Source organism: Belonocnema kinseyi, chromosome 3 (genome assembly GCF_010883055.1).
Source record: "Belonocnema kinseyi isolate 2016_QV_RU_SX_M_011 chromosome 3, B_treatae_v1, whole genome shotgun sequence".
NCBI classification, from domain to species: Eukaryota; Metazoa; Arthropoda; class Insecta; order Hymenoptera; family Cynipidae; genus Belonocnema; species Belonocnema kinseyi.
The window spans coordinates 16,543,098-16,560,309 of record NC_046659.1 but is presented as its reverse complement, the minus strand read 5'-3'; the positions used below and the strand labels follow the sequence as shown (position 1 = coordinate 16,560,309).

The 17,212-nt window shown below is 34.7% G+C and overlaps 1 protein-coding gene across 1 annotated transcript in view; it reads left to right on the top strand.

The window, feature by feature from the left end:
* Positions 1-17,212, top strand: part of LOC117169454 (CCR4-NOT transcription complex subunit 9) — a 61,850-nt gene that overhangs the window by 43,625 nt on the left and 1,013 nt on the right. The window contains exon 2 of the mRNA XM_033355836.1: positions 4,305-4,699. Coding sequence (XP_033211727.1) covers positions 4,305-4,699 — 395 coding nt within the window. The remainder of the gene's footprint in view (positions 1-4,304; positions 4,700-17,212) is intronic.

Here is a 17,212-nt window from a genome sequence, read left to right as displayed (position 1 = left end):
ATAAGGCAATGGAGTATGACAATAAAAGAAACAGTTGCATCTGCTCAGACAGCAGGGCTGCTATCATGGCCCTGAATGGAACAACGACTACGTCGCTACTGGTATGGGATTGCTTTGAGACACTGAATGAGCTAGCAACAGAAAACCGAGTCACTCTGCTCTAGATCCTTGGACACAGTGGCATCAGGGGCAATGAGATATCGGACAGGATAGCAAAGCTAGCAGCAAAGGGTAATGAGACTTCTACTCATATTGTCTGTCAGAGCCCTGCGATTGCGGGGAAACGTGTAACACTCACAGGAAGTTACTGCTCGGACTAGCCAGTTTAAGACTTGATTAAAACTGGCGAATCAAAGCCGAACAGTAACTCTGGTAGTTTATTTTGTAGTCGGAGTGCTTTTATTAAATGCTTAGCGTTGAAGGTAGGATGGAAGCGTTAGCATAAAAGGAGAATTCTGTAAAAGGTGCTTTATAGAGCTTGACATAAACTGGTTAATCAGTGCCAAATTGCAACGCTGGGTATCGGTTTATTTGTCTGGCCATTCAACTTCAGCGCTTTGTGACTAACTTAGGATGCAATCTTTCAAACGAAATTAGCGTTTGACATGCATTTGTAAATTAGCTATTTTTATCACCGATTCGGAAAACCCAACGCCTCTTGATAATAGAAATCGAATTTCGGGTTTAAAGCTCGATAACATGGAATTATATGAACGCTTTGCGCGTTGCCTAAACGCTTAACGCTCATCACTTCCAAAGTGATGACATCACATTGTTCGTCCATGCAATTCATTTCTGCATAAACTTGCACGAGAGCAATGCAAAGGGTGGCAAAGAAAGTATGTGATATACTCCACTTCACAGGTATAAATATGTAACGAAATCTGACTTTTAAATCGTCGTAACGCAAAAACTGTTCATAATTTGAGTTTTTTCTATATGGATTTTTTTATCAGGAAAGCATAAACTGAAAAATTTCAAAAACTTTGAAAATTAATTTTTTTCAGCATAGAAAAACTTCCTTATGTTCAAGATATACTTCCAAGAAAATTGACGACTTGCTGAATTTTTTACATTAACTCGTCATTCTGAAGGATCTGATCTTTTCAAATTTTTTTTTTGTACACTGTGAACATAAAAAAGTTTTTATATACTAACAAAAAATATTAATGATTTTTAGAGCTTCTATATTTCTTTTAGTTTTGGGAACTCCATAAAAAATGAATTTTTTCTTATATAAGCTCAAATAAAAAATCTGAAAAATTGTAAAAATTGGCCACATTATGCAGATTAATGAACAGAAAAAATCTTAACTTCTTTGTATATCCTAACGTCCACTTTTAATTGCAAATTTGTGATGCAATCAATATAAAAATTATATTGTTTGGAAATTTTAATTTAATCCATGTTATAACTTTTAATATTAAAGTTGTTTACAAAATTGTCAACATGGCGTTACGTATAGAGGCATATAGCCGGATAAATTCATGGCATATGAAACCCAAGAAAGAACCCTATATAATAAAACTAATGAACTGGAGTACTTTTGAAATTAGCACTTCGAAAACGCGCTTTTTAAGAACGCATTTGAATTTGACAAGCATTAGGTATGCGTTAACACCTCGACTCGGGAAGAGTCCAGATAGCGATTTCGAGCTCGGAAAGCGCTTGTATGGGGGACCATCTGCGATGTACGACTGGGTTGTGCATTTGCTGCGTTTGATTTAATTTCGAGCGAGAGGTTTGGCGGCGAGGATGATAAGTGTGGATTTGATGTTTAGGGTCGAATGTCTATCTTCATACTCAACTGTTGAAAAACCGGCTGAACTCAGGAGGTGGGTTTCTGCACCTTTTCCTCCCCCTAGCCAAACGTCAAGGCAAATTCAAATTTTTCTAATAAAGTCAGATGCAATATGAATATAAAAATAAAGATTCATGAATGTCGCAAGGGTGAATTATAAAATCGACTATGTGATAATCATATGAGCTTATAATTCTTATCACTGACTGATTTAATATGTACTTATTATACTATATTTATTTATGAACCATAGGAATAAAACGCTACAAAATTTTGAAATTCTACTTTGACAAATATAAAAACTAAATTAGTGTGAAATTTCTTAAACTCCAAATGACTTTAAAATACACCTATCTTTTTATCTTTCTGTTTAATATATTATATTCTTATAATTGACAAAATCAATGTTTTATTGGAACAAAATAACATGCTAACACAGTGAAGTTAAATCTTTGAAAAAAATCGAAACATAGTCGTGTTTCATATCAAATTAATCAGTAATCGTCAAAACAATATAATATGTAATCATGTTTCGAATTTAACTATTCATTAAAGAAAGTTCATTGGCATTAGCGCGTCAGAGAGGCGAAAGAACGTTCCCGGGGATGTACGCTCCACTAGCGCACATCTATTTCATTCCATGCAAAATCCGAGGCGATAACGAGGAAGGGAGAGGACAAAGAAGAATGTGACGAGACGAACCGAGGAATAGGCCCGGGAAAACTAGACGGAACCGAGGAATGCACGATACCGGATCGAGCCAGGCTCTGTATTTCTCGTCGCAGACAGCATCACTAGTTGAAACACGATTAATTGGTTGACACAAAAAGTACTATGTCGAAAGCATTTTTCTTGAAGTAGGATTTTTTACCAATCGAAGATTCTACACGGGTCTGACTCGGGTAATATCACCAGTCATATTCGTCATATTTCGACTTTATGTTACGACCTTCTTAAGGCTTTTAAAATCTATCAAGAATATAACGTACGTTACAAATTGATTTCACTATATTTAGTCTGGACGTATAGTACAATTTGTGTACTTGTGTACTATAATGTGTACCTTATTCTAAAAATTAAAGCTGCTGAAGATCATTAGGGATTTGTTGCTGAATCTATTGTTGTGAAAATTCGCTAAACAGAATTTAGTCTGAGTTTATCCACTTAGACCAATCACATGTTTTTCAGAATGACCTTTTTATAAACTATAAAAATTTTTGTCAAATACATTTATAACATTGTTGGATACACTAATAATAAGATTTTTAAAGTAAAATAAACAGTATTACAATAGCAAACAATCATACTATTGTCTCAATCATTATCATTTCAATGTACGCGAACATTTTACGGGATATAATTAAATTGAAAATAAAAACAACTTGGGAAACACATTTTTCAAGCAAAAAATGAATTCTATAAAACTCTCTTTTGTCATTTTATTGTTAATTCAATGTTAAATTTGACCAACAAATTTTCGGCCTACCCATTGCCTCCCTTATAAGCGATCGTGCACATAATACGTCACACGATTTTCCTTTGTTTATATAAAGACGGGAATAAAATTGCCTTGAAGCTAAAAAATATACAACGATATAAACAAAAAAAAACGTGTGAAGTATCATGTGCACGACCCCTAAGCAGCATTCGTTACATACAGGGTGTCCCAGACTCAAGTGTCAGGACATATATAGCTGTATAAAAATTAAAAAAAATAAATTTAAAATTCCACTGGAAGCTTTCGTTTTTGAGTTATAAAATATTTAGGCTGGTCCAATCAAGAGCGCGGTATAAACAGATGTACGTACGTGAGCGGGAGACTAATGCGAGTGCCAAGGTGGGGTTAGCACCGGGAGAACAGCGGCCACTACACAACGTTGGACTCCCACTCTTGAACGTTCAGCTCTATGCTGCGCTCCTGCTTTGTGCAGATTAAATATCTTATAACTCAGAAACTAAAACTTCTAATTGTCATTGTTGTTGCTGTGGTGGCGTAATTGGTACCGCACCTCACAAGTAATGAAAAGGTTTTTGTTTCAAACTCAGACCGCATTGAATTAAGTAGAACTTATTTGTTTCGCGTTTTTAATTAATTTTGTATATATAAAATTAATTGTGTTATAGTAGTTTCTCTACTTATCGGAAATCTGATAGACGGAGATCTTCGTCGTATTCTAACATCAAACAGTAGTACTAGGCCTCTAAAGAATACTCTCTCTAATTAATTTACAGTTTATACGATATTCTGTTTCAAATTGAAAATAAAAAGGTTAGCTTAAACTCCGTGCAGTTTAAAGATTATGCCAGTTTCTCATTAACAGGAAAGAAAGATTTTATATAATTGAAACTATGTAGAACCTCATTTTTCTCGAAATCGTGACTCAAATAACAAACTTTGCATTTTCAAATTTTTCTCATACCAATGAAGAAATTTAGATATACCATTGACTTGAAGTGCCATACTGGACTCGAATTAAATAGTCAAATTTTTGTATGTTTACAGGCTCATGTTCCCCTTTTTCTGTATCCTTTTTTACACACTGTTATAAAGACACGTCCGTTCGAGTATTTGCGTCTCACTAGTTTGGGAGTGATTGGAGCACTTGTGAAAACTGATGAACAAGAAGTTATTACGTTTTTATTAACCACTGAAATAATACCATTATGTTTGCGAATCATGGAGAGTGGATCAGAATTGTGCAAAACAGTTGCAACCTTTATTTTACAAAAAATTTTGCTGGACGACAGTGGTCTCTCATATATTTGCCAAACATATGATAGATTCAGTCATGTTGCAATGATCTTGGGCAAAATGGTTTTATCACTAGCCAAGGATCCATCGGCTCGCTTGCTGAAACATGTTGTTCGATGCTACCTTCGTCTGTCTGATAATCCCAGGTAATTTTAAACAACTCAATGTGGTTAATATATAGAATAAAGTATTTTAATGTCAATGTATATGGAATTTTCATTAGGCACTAATTTTAAGGGAAACTTAATGTGGCCCATGTACATCACATAGTATAACTTTTAGCTATTTAGCAACATATTTGTTCCCTAGGCAGTATTATTTTCAAAAATGTTAAGCAAAATTATGGCAACTTTTTATGTACGTACAGTTATTAGTATTAAATACAAATAAAAAGTTAAAAGGAAAATAATAAAATTTTTGTTTATGTTGTATTTATTAAAAATGAGAAAAAATGACATTTTTTAAATTTTGTTAATTTTTATTCCAAGGGCCATCAAAAAAATATCATTTGTATGTCCTTGCGACGTAATTAAAATAATAATTATTAACATAATGTAGCGGCGTGTTCGTTGAGTCAAATTTTTGGAGGGTAGGGTAAAAGAGTAAAATTAGTTTTTTTTAGGTCTTACGGTCTTCATTAATTAAAAGAATCAAACGAAATTACTGGAAAGTTCGTTTATTGAAATTCGGACTTTCTGATGATTCGGCTAACACTGCGTGCCTTTTTTAAAGAATCTGTGCTTTTTATCTTGTAAAAAACCAAGAATATTAATAGTTTCATTAAAAAACCCTCTTCAATTGTTATGAGGCTTTTTTATTATATGTTTTTGTACATTTTAATTTAATTTGGTGTCACACGTCATTATTATTTTAAAAAAATGAGATTAAACTATTGACAGATGTTTGACTCCAAAATGAATATTCTTGGTCAGAATTTCAATAAACGAACTTTCCAGTAATTTCGTTTTATTCTTTTAATTAATGAAGACCGTAAGACCTACAAAAACAAATCTTCCTCTTATTTACATTGACTCTCGAAGAAAATATTGATTTGATTCTTATCAAATCTACTTATTAATGGACAGATAGTGTCTGAATATCACTTTTTAATGGATCAGATGATTTGTAAAAAAGAATTCTTAGCTCGTGATGGAACGGTTATGGTGGTAAGTATTACGGTTTGTTGACACCGATGTTCTTCAACCTAAAATAATCGAATGGCTCTGAAGGTTTCATGACTACATTGATTTTAAAATTTTTGATTTATTCTTCTTGTTTCCGAACTTTTAGATTATTGTAGTAGCGTGTAAAATTGTAGTTTTAATGGTTTTCGAAATTTAAAAAATATTTCAAGATCCTAACTATATGTAAGAAAAATTTAAAAGTCACATTAATGACAGCTTTGAATGATCGCTGAGTCTCAAAATTTATTTACAATTACCTTAATTTATTGTTAAATTCAAGTATTAAAGTAAATTATAAATGTAAAATAATGATTTTCTTGCAGTCAGAATGGTACAAGAAACCTAAATTAAAACAAGGGGTTTTGCCATCTCAATTTCAAACTGCCCTCAGCATTGTTCGAAGACTCATTTTTTATTAGACTTTTCAGAATCCTTTGTCAAAAAATCGCGCTTTATTAGACGAAGAAGTTTTTTTAGCAGCCTTCGAGCAAATGCTCAGGGCAGTTTGGAAATTGAGATGGCAAAACCCCTGGGTTTAATGTAGGGTTTTTGTACCATTCTGATTGCAAGAAAGTTATTATTTAACAATTATAATTTACTTTAATAATTGAATATATCAAAGAAGAATATCAAAGAAGAAGTATATATCAAAAATTAAAAAATCAATGTAGTCATGAAACCGTCAGAGCCATTCGACTATTTTAGGTTAAAGTTCATCGGTGTAAGAGAATCGCAATACTTACCACCATAACCGTTCCGTTAGGAGCTAAAACTTCCTTTTTTCAAATTATCTGTTTAGAGTGTGATCTTCACACACTACCTGTCCAGGTTTAACAATAAAATCCTTTTAATCACGCTTAATCACTTGCTGCCAATGTTCAACCTCATTTTTTTGAATGGAGAATACCACTTTTTTCCTCCGTTTGAGCGGGTTTATTCGTACCCTGATTGACAGTTCTGAGCTATACATCAATACACCCCTATTTTTATAACACATTTATCCGTAATTGCATATAATTCGGCAAATAGACGATAAAGTTATGACATGTCACGAGTTCTTATATGGAAAACAAGAACGGACAACAGACAGACCGGGCGTCGTAAGAGTGGCGAAAATGTTTCATGACTCGCCGCTCTTCACAAAACTGACTCGCGCCTCTAATGCAAAAGCGAAAATCATGTCACCCCCCTGAGCATGACGTGAAACCTGAGGAGGACGAGATAAAACAGCAGTTATGTGCTGGCAGACAATTCGACGTGGGTTGAGGAAATGGATTTGCTGCCTCGATTCTTTTGGACGTTAAGAATTCGGCTCTCCATTAGAAGACTGTTGAGACCTGATATTTCTGAGGTCTAGATATAGGATAGGCGTCAGCAAAACCACGTTTTACCTCCGATTTTGCTGTAGGATATTTTTTTGGAATGAGCCTATATTTCTTCAGATATAAAGGTTTAATATGTGTGTGATTTTTTTGCAGAAACATCTTGCGCGTTACTCATGGTTAACGGTCATGTTGAGCAGACATTGTCGCGATAACTGTCAAGTGAGCTTTTATTGGAGCTTAAAGCCATGTAACGAGAGGGTCACGTAACGAAGCTGGTCCTCAATTTTTCTTTCCCAACTTACATCTAAAAGAAATGAGGTATCGCTCTCAAAGTGTGGCAAATGAAAGAGGAGGCAATAAAGTGCATGTGTCTGCTTTGTTCCGGTGGAAATTATGAAAAAAAAATTTCGAAGAAAAAAAAACTGGAACGCTGCCGATGAAAAAGCACTGAAACGGCACTGACGGGCTAGTGCCGTTTCAGTGGCTTTTTGTGCTGATTTCCGCAACTAAACGGCACTGAGAAGTGATGCGATGGTAATATAATGGTCTCATTGTATTCGTGACGCACCGAACCCGCAGGGTTATTAATAGTACTTGGCCTTCGCCCACCCGACTATCTTTTTAGAATTTTCTTCAAATTACTAGCACTTGTTTAATCTATGAATTTTCTCATTATGAATATTTATAATTATAACTTATATAATAATATACTATTTTGGAGTTGAAATAAAAAATGTTGTCTATTTCGGTGTCTCATTCCATTTACGAGATGCGTTATATTCATTCCAATTTTAAACATCTAAAAGAAAAAGTTAGGTATCTGAAATAATCGAAACCCGGATATTTTGAATTTCTAACCTTCTCATATATAATTTTACACATTTTAATTTTTGATTTTTAATCCCTTTCAGCTGGTGTACTTGGTAGCCTAGTCGCAGATATAAAAGAAACTTCTGCTGACATTTAAAACCGGAATATGGGTAGTTTTAAACGAGTAGCACTGGAATGGCACTGGGCAGTGCCGTTCAGTGCTTTTTCATCGGCAGGGAAGCTATATTGATACTTTTCTTTCCCAACTTACGTCCACACGGATTGCTGCAGAACACTGCAAGTAATTTTCATTTTGGTCAATGGGCTTGGTGTGTGTGTGTGGGCGTTTGTGTTTTCACGCGTTATTGAAGAATTTATTTTTAAATGTGGGTGAAAAAATATTGATCTCATGACTGACTTGGTTAGCTGGTCCACTCGTTACATGACCTTAAGCGTTTTTGCCGATTCAAAGTTTAGTACAAATCATCTTTCTGTTTCACATTTTGTCCAAGAATTTAATATTTGAAGTCATTATATTTTCTCCTAATAATGTAATTCTTCTTTTCCAAATTATAAATATAACCTCGACTTCTATATATTGAATTCTAAATCTTTCAATTACTTTCAAATTATTCTTACTTCCCTCGCAAACGTAACCTCATTCGCTGTCGCCCCAGTACGATTGTGGAATGCCTCTACCTAACCTCAAATGTCAGACGTGATAAACTTGTGAATGATAACTTTGTTAGGTTAAGTATCGTGTGTAACAAGTAGTGAATTGTTGTTATCCCTAGGTACACAATATACTATTATATTTGATTCACAAAATTTGAAATTTTTCAATTTTAATCTTTGTTTTTTTTTTCGCCTCCACGAAATCCCCCTCTGAAATTGTACTAGGATAATTAAATTTATCCAGTTTTCAAGCGATGATTTGTCTTTCATTAACAAGAATGTAAATCACTCATTATATAATGTCAGTTTTTCGGTGTTCTCAATTCATTATATGGTTTGGGATTTCCAGGACTTTAAACAGCATTTCGAATAAAATTGAATTTCACCATTTTTACATAATAATGCCGGCTTACTTTCAAATTAAAAGCTTTAAATTCGTTATTTAGAAACAGTATTTTGTATTTACTTTTTGTATTTAAATTAGGACTTGAGTTATAAAGTACAATTACTAAATAAAAGTTCTATTCTCTAAATCATAATATAATCTTGTTTTGACTAAATTTTTAAGAAGAAAATTTGCTTTTTTGTGCCTGGCTAAATTGTAATTTATTGATAAATATAGACAGTAACTAAGAATTACGGCATCTTACGCGCCAATGGTTTAAAATTTATTTAAAGTTCAAAACAATTTCGGAAACACTGCTGGTTTCCCGCATCAGATCTGTATAACAAAACTTAATGTAACTATAAAAGCGAAATAATATAAAAAGTAGACAGAATATATCAAATTATAATACCTTAAAACATTTAAAACACATGTAGATTCCATGTTACTTTTCTAATGCGTGAGTTCCATGACCTTAGCAAAAAACAAAAATAGCAAAATAAGGCAAGTTCGAATACGTGAAAAGTATAAAAAACCAAGTGAAACCAAAAATTTTTATAGAATAAGTAAGAAAATTTACTCCATACCTGTAAATGGATTTGAATATTGAATTTATGTGGTGAAATTAGTAATAATGTTGTGGTAAAAAACAATATATTTGTTTAGTGAAAACGAAACGGAATGCCCCACCTCCATATTAGGAACTTTGTGAACTCACACTTTAAGAATTACAATGCAAACACATCGGATAACGGTATGTAAGTGTAAGAAGAGGCACCGACAGTAACAAATTCCATAATATTATTTTGTAGTTTATTTTTTGGAAATATATATTAGTTTTAGTTCAAAATTAATGTTATTAATGTTTGAGACGAATTTAAACAAATTTTTATGCAGTTATAAGTTCAACAATTTTATTGTAAGAATTACTAAAATAATCTAAATGGGTAACTAAATTCATGCAATATTCACCTTTTTTTAAAATAAAAACCATTTCAACAAAATCATGTTTATAATCACGAGTTTCAATATGCAAAATTTCTACCTCATTCCATTTTATAAAACCAGAATCACTACGATGTTTTTGCTTTAAGTGTTGACTTACAGCCTTAATATATTTTTCATCTCATCTGATTTTATTCTTGTGCTTTTTGAATCTGATTTTTAGCGGACATTTTGATTGGTCAATGTAAGGTTTTACCACAACGACAGGAAATTTTGTATATAACATTACATTGTTCCAAAGTATCTAGCCTGTCTTTCCCTAATTTAAAAAATTTGTCCATTTTAGTATCAACTCTAAAGATAGTTCTAATGTCAGATTCACTGAAAAGTTGTTTTATGTTATGTGAAATTTGGTCAAGAAAGGATATTGAAACAATTGCTTTTGAATTTTGAATAGTATGCTGCTTATTCACAATTATTTTGTTTTTGTTCATTGAAACGTGATTAAACACTTGTTTTTTTAGTCCATTCGTATCTGGATACATCGCTTCTAAAATGTCTGTTAGTTAAAAATGTTATCTTTTTGGCAGATTTGGCCACAGTAGTATTAAGAGAAATTTCAGGCCTGTTCCCAAAAGTATTCGCGAAAATTTTCAATTTATTACAAAAACCATTTTATTTGTGATAGTTTAAGTAAGAAATTTTCACAAGGACAAACTGCGTCTCCTGATGCATCTAGGGATCATGATTTTCACGACAATTAAATTCACTAAGATAAATTTTAGAAAGATCAGTGTACGAATTGATAAATTAAGTACACGATAATTAAGTAAGAACAGTTTTGTATTCAGAAAAATCAAGGAAGATACAAGATAGGGTACCAAGGTAACACAAAACAACAAACAATCGTAGCACAGAGGTCCGTTAAGCTGGCAGGACCACATTGCATAAATGAAATGAAAACCTATAGGGAATTTAGGGCTCATTTAGGGCTAATTTAATGCCCCATTGCCAAATTTAATGCTTTTTATTTAAACAAAAAATCCGGTGGTCACGCTAGCTTAACGTTAAGCTATCAGGACTTTCTCAGAAAGAAGGGTGTTGTGCGTAAAATATGTTGATAATCATGACGATAATAGTCGTAGAATGCTAGGGTAAAACGACTGTGTATTTGTAAAAGTAAACGGAGAGAAAATAAATTTTCAAAAACGTTTAATTTTATGTAAACGCATGAGACACGCTGTTTAATGTTTTGCTCAATGAATTCAACGCTAAAGAGAACCATAGTGTGCTGAAGGAGTCTCCTTGAAATATACCCGTCATAAAGCGTATTGATCTCGTTATCCTTGGTTGTCCCTGATCAAAATACTTGATTCTTGTACCCCAGAGCCTCATCGCATGGCCTAAAAAGTCAATAATGCGTGGGAAGATTTTGTAAAGTTTTAAGACTTTAAGCAAATAGTCATGCGGCACGGAAGGAAACGCTTGCTTTTAGTCAATGTATGCCATGTGTAAGTTCCTTTCATGCTTACGAGCTTGGGTCATGGCAACAGCGTCTATAGTGACTAGATCTTTACAGCCTCGCGAGTTTTTACAACATCCTTTTTGTTCTTCTGTAAGAATGTCATTCTCGTTGCAATGAGAATATACCTTATCTGCAGTGATAGCTGTAAGACATTTATAAATTGTTGGAAGACAGACTATCGGTCGAAAGTCAGATGGATTTTGAACGTCTGGTTTTTTTGGTAACATATAGTAGTACCCTGGAGCATATAGCCTGGTATCAGATCTGAGTGTTCAATGATCTTCTGAAAACACCTTGCCAACGCAAGGTGTACACTCCTCAGGTACTTGTACCAGAAGTTGTGCGCCATGTCCGGACCTGGAGCTTCCCAATTACTTGCCCTTTTCAAGACCGCTGAAACATCTAAAGCTGTGATGTTTGTCAGTTGCATTTCAGGGCTATTGCTTGCTCTTGCTTCCTCCAGTTTGAACCACGCCTTACTTTGCTGACATCCATATCCAACCTGATCTTCCATGGTGGATCTTGATCCCTTGCTGGGACAAGAACTGCATTTGTAGGCCTAGTTTGCCGGCCCAACGTTCCAACGGTTGCTACAGCTGCACAGTATACAAGAGTTTGCATCTCTATCGCAGTTTGTGCTACGTTTAAATACGTAGGTAAAACCTTGCTGTCGAGATGTGCTATTAGTGCACGCAGATCATTTAATAATTTAATAAGAGTGTCATCGTGATGCAGGAAAAAAAAGGTGGAAGAATCTGCATCATCGACATTGCTTGTCCGCTTAACCGAAATTTGCATTCAACCTATACAACCAAGATCCACAAGTATAGCGAGTTGAGGCGAGCGACTAAAAACCCGTGGAGTGGCAGATGGTTGCTCTAAGAAAGCATCCAGAGGTGACTGTTGTCACCTCCAACGCTCGTGGCCGCTCGTAATTGTATACCTACAACATCGCAGGAGGTTTCAAGCATAGTTATAAATTATTTGAATTAACTTATAACATTCTAATCTCATCAGTCACTTGACTCAGCCCGTGGCTATGATGTATAACCGGGTTCACCTGAGTAAAATTTTAATAAAACATAAAATAATAGTGTCCCACTATTGCTAGTGATGAAATCTTGGATGAAATTTTAGGCTGTCAACGATAGACTTGATGTTCTTATTGCCAGACTGCGTCGGTACAACAAAAGTATTGCACGAAGGCAACAAAATCAAAACATTCAGACAGATGAAAGAAGGTTCTATCTTGAACTGAGTGTAGAGCCAAATAACAAGCAAGGCACCAAAGTCCCTCAATTGGAAGATATGACTAATAACTGGTCTGCTGTTTGGGGAAAAATGAACAGATGCAATTTGAACACTGCGTGGTTCAAACTGAAGGAAGCAAGGGCAAGCAATAGCCCTGAAATGCAACTGACAAACATCACAGCTTTAGATGTTTCAGCGCTCTTGAAAAGGGCAAGTAATTGGAAAGCTCCAGGTCCGGACATGCTGCACAACTTCTGGTACAAGTACCTGACGAGTGTGCATCTTGCGTTGGCAAGGTGTTTTCAAAAGATCAATGAACACCCAGATCTGTAAAGATCTAGTCACTATAGACGCTGTTGCCATGACTCAAGCTCGCAAGCATCAAAGGAACTTACACATGGCATACATTGACTACAAGCGAGCGTTTCCTTCCGTGCCGCATGACTATTTGCTTAAAGTCTTAAAAATTTACAAAATCTGACCACGCATTATTAACTTTCTAAGGCATACGATAAGGGTCTGGGCTGCAAGAATCAATTATTTTAAACATGGATAACAAAGGATAATTAGATCAATACGCTTTATGACGGGCATATTTCAAGGAAACTCCTGCAGCGCACTATGGTTCTGTTTAGCGTTGAATCCATTGATCAAAACACTAAACAGCATATCTTATGGGTTCAGAATTCATGATAATGAGAATGGTCATCAAGTGACCCATCTTCTTTACATGGATGACTTGAAGCTGTACGCTAGTTCAGCCCAGAAACTGCAGCAAGTGATCGATGTCACAAAGCAGTTTTCCAATGATATCCACATGGAGTTCAGACTAGATAAATGTGGAACAGTGCATTTAATCAGAGGGGAATTAGGCACCGCAGAGTTAGAGAACGATTTCAAAAATGACATCGAGGCAATGGCTGCAGGCGAATCATATAAATATCTGTGTATTCTTGAATCTAAGGGCATTCAACATACGATATTTAAGAGAAGCCTAACGACTGCCTTCACTACAAGACCCAAATTAATTATGAAGAGTTTTCTCAACTCGGCAATCAAAATCAGGACAATCAACACATATGCCATCCCTGTCCTCACGTACTCCTTCTGGCTCAGCAAATGGTCTAACACCGACCTTGAAAAGTTTAACAGAATTGTTCGCGTAGAAATCACGAAGCACCGAATGCACCACAGAAATTCAGCGATTGAAAGGGTACTTCTTCCATGACATTTAGGGGGTAGGGCATTGTAGATGTCAAAAAACGGTGTGAGTCAAAAGTTATACAGTTGCGAGACTATTTTAACAGCAAACGAAATGTTGCGCTTTACCGTACCATCTGTCAAGCGGATATTGACTACAAGTCCTTAAATTTTTGCTCAGATGGGGCCTTGAATATTAGGGCAGAAACCATAGAGGAATTAGAAATACAATGGAGGCAGAAAGATATCCATGGCGAGCACTCCAATACGTTAATCAAAATGAAGTGGATAATGAGGCATCTAATATTTGGCTAAGAAAGGGTGTTCTGTATCCAGAGACGGAAGGATTCGTCATTGCGATACTGGACAAGGTTGTCAACACCAGGAATTATCGCAAACACGTGTTACATCAAGATGTGGTTGACCGGTACCGATTATGTGGAGATACCAACGAATCCATCGAGCACATTATTGATGTCTGCATATTTTATAAAATCTTATCCTTAGTATTTACCTTCATTTACAACCAATTACAGAAAGTATTATATCTCATCCTAATCTACATATACTATTACGTAACCATTACTTACAAATCTTTAAACTTCTCATCTAAGCGACTTCCGTTTCCTTTTTCTGTAACGTCTGTTATACCTCCATTTTGCCATTTTTTCATTGTTTCTCGTTCGCTCCTCTAGCCCCCTCCAACTCCTTCATCCACTCTTTTCCCAATCCATCTTCAAATAGAATCTTTACCACATTTTCTTTCCAGCTTTCTTCATCTTCCACCCCTTTCATACATCCTTCCTTTTCATGCTCTCATGTCAAAAGTGGCTGAAAGCAGGAAAAGGCGTTTTTTTTCTTATCAAGAATTAAAATAACTTCGTTGAATGTCGTCTTACAAAATTTCGGTATCAATCCATGATCAGTTATGAGTTCTGAATAAAGAAACAAAAAAGAAAATAGATCCACGATGATTAGTAGAAAAGATAACTTTTTCATTATAACATTTACAGCAGGTGCAATTTTTAAGGTAAAAAGCTCCCATTTTAACAATATGCAAATGCAAACTTTGAATGGTTTGTGTAAAATGGTCCGAATTTTCATTTGTGAACTGAGTGTTTGCAATCGCGGTGAATTTACGGACAACAACGTGCGAGGCATTCGCATTCAAATTAAATCACCGTCTTCAAATTGCGTCATCTGTACAAATATTGTGAACGAAGTAACATATTGATACCATTTTTTAAATAAATTTGTTTAGTAATTATTCCGCTCCTTCCTTCAGCTCCTTCCCCTCCAAAATTAGACCCTTTATCACTATGTTTCAGTTCTTTCTTCCTTCCCTTTTTGTCCTATCTATTCTATTCTTTCTATTTCTTTGTCCTACCTTCCAACTCTTCAACCATTTTATTATTCTCTTCCCGCTTTTTTAGTACTTGTTCCAACTTCTACATCCTTTTCTCTAGTTTTTCTTTGACTTCTTACCAGTTCCTTATTTCTTTCTTAAATTCATCCATTTCTTGCCTAATTCCTTTCTTATCTGAACATTTTTGGATATTTCAAGCTTGATCCGATATCTTCCAGGTCTTCAATGCTCCTTGTCTCTCCTCTCTTCCTTTTAATGAATCCCTCATTTGATCCCACGATTTTTGCTTTCAATCTCTCTTGTTCTACCATTTTCCTAAACTATCCCCATTGCCTTCCTTTCATTGTTATTCCCTTTCAGTGTAGTAAAACTTCGTGATCTAAATCCGTTTTCCGTCATTGAGTTAATGAGTTATTGCATCCGGCGGCTCAATTGCAGTGTGGATTCCATCTCTGATAGATTGTTGTTGTCAGTAGTAATATTCTACGCCCTGTTTTTCAGTACTTCTTCCCTATATTTATTCTTTCAATATTAATTCTCGAAAGTCATTGTTTCAACACTCGTTCTCTCTTTAAATACTTCTTCTCTCAATACTCATTCCGCGAAATGAGTATTGCGTATCCTATACTCAATTTTCGTAAGGGCTGTTTTCTCAAAAACTTGTACCTAAAGGCGATTAAATTATGTATAGGAGTCTTCTGTATTAATTTTCGTAACACATACATTCACTTTCTCTGCATGTTTACCGTGCAGTTTAATAAAAAGTAACAATTCGAATCTTACAAATGGAAGAAAAACTTTATTTATTATGAAGAGCAACTCCAGAACTGTTGAATGGTGGAAAAAAGTAAAAATAGATTTTTTTAGTTAGGTCCCCTTCTTCGTAGACGGTCACATAGGACTCAAACAGTGCAATTAACGCATTAGAAAATTCCAATCAAAATGAGCAATGATCCAGATCACAGTGATGCTGGGACCCCAATAAGTACTTAATGTATTATCAGGATGAAGTCATTTTCATATAATTTTTTAAATTGGAAATATAGATTTATTATAGTTTTATCTAACCGTTTGTACCATTAGAAAGAGGTTCACCGTCTTAAGGTTGAGATAATTGAAATGAAATAAATCGTATCAAATTCGCTAAAATTACTCTATTCAATTTTCTGTCACTCAATTACCGCAAAATGAATGTATTATATGCTTTTATATGGTATTAACTAACTAGAACGTCATATTTATTATTTTAATAAAATAAGATACATTTGATATTTGGAAAAAATCGAATTTACCTCTAAACGCTAGGTACTTGGATTTTTGTCAAAAATTACTTTTATTTTATGGCGGGCAGCACCAGAATAGATCAATCCCAATATCATTATCGGAAGACTGCTTTATATCTACCCACACACATTAAAATTTATACGCAAAAATGTGGTAAATTCTAACTTTTCTCTAAACATCCGATTTTCCAAATTTCTGTTACTAACTATTTGTATTCGATGTCCATCAACACAGCAAAAAGAATATTGCTTTTAACCACACACGCTATCTAAAACGTACATAAAAATATGAAAAAATTAGAACTTTTTTCTAAATGTTTAGTTTCGGGTTTTATTTTACTCATTACTTGTATTTTATGTCATACAATATACAAAAAAACATGCATCCCCAGATCCTTATCGGAAGACTGCGTTTTATCTTGACACACCCTCTGAAATATACGAAAAAGTGTGTGCCACACCCGTGTTTATTCTCAAGGCAGTACACCGAATCCGGCTACCCTAACTGAATATGTAGATCTCGGTGGTTTTAATTGTTTCCAACGTGCTGGAAAGATATCTCACAGATGCACATTAAATTACGTGGACCTCTGCATGGAAAGGGAGCCTCACAGACTGTGTGTGTGTGTTTGTTTATGTTCATTATTCAAAATCGGACAGCGAACACCGAGAGCCTTAGTCCCGTCGAGATGGTGTCTCTACTTAAGGAG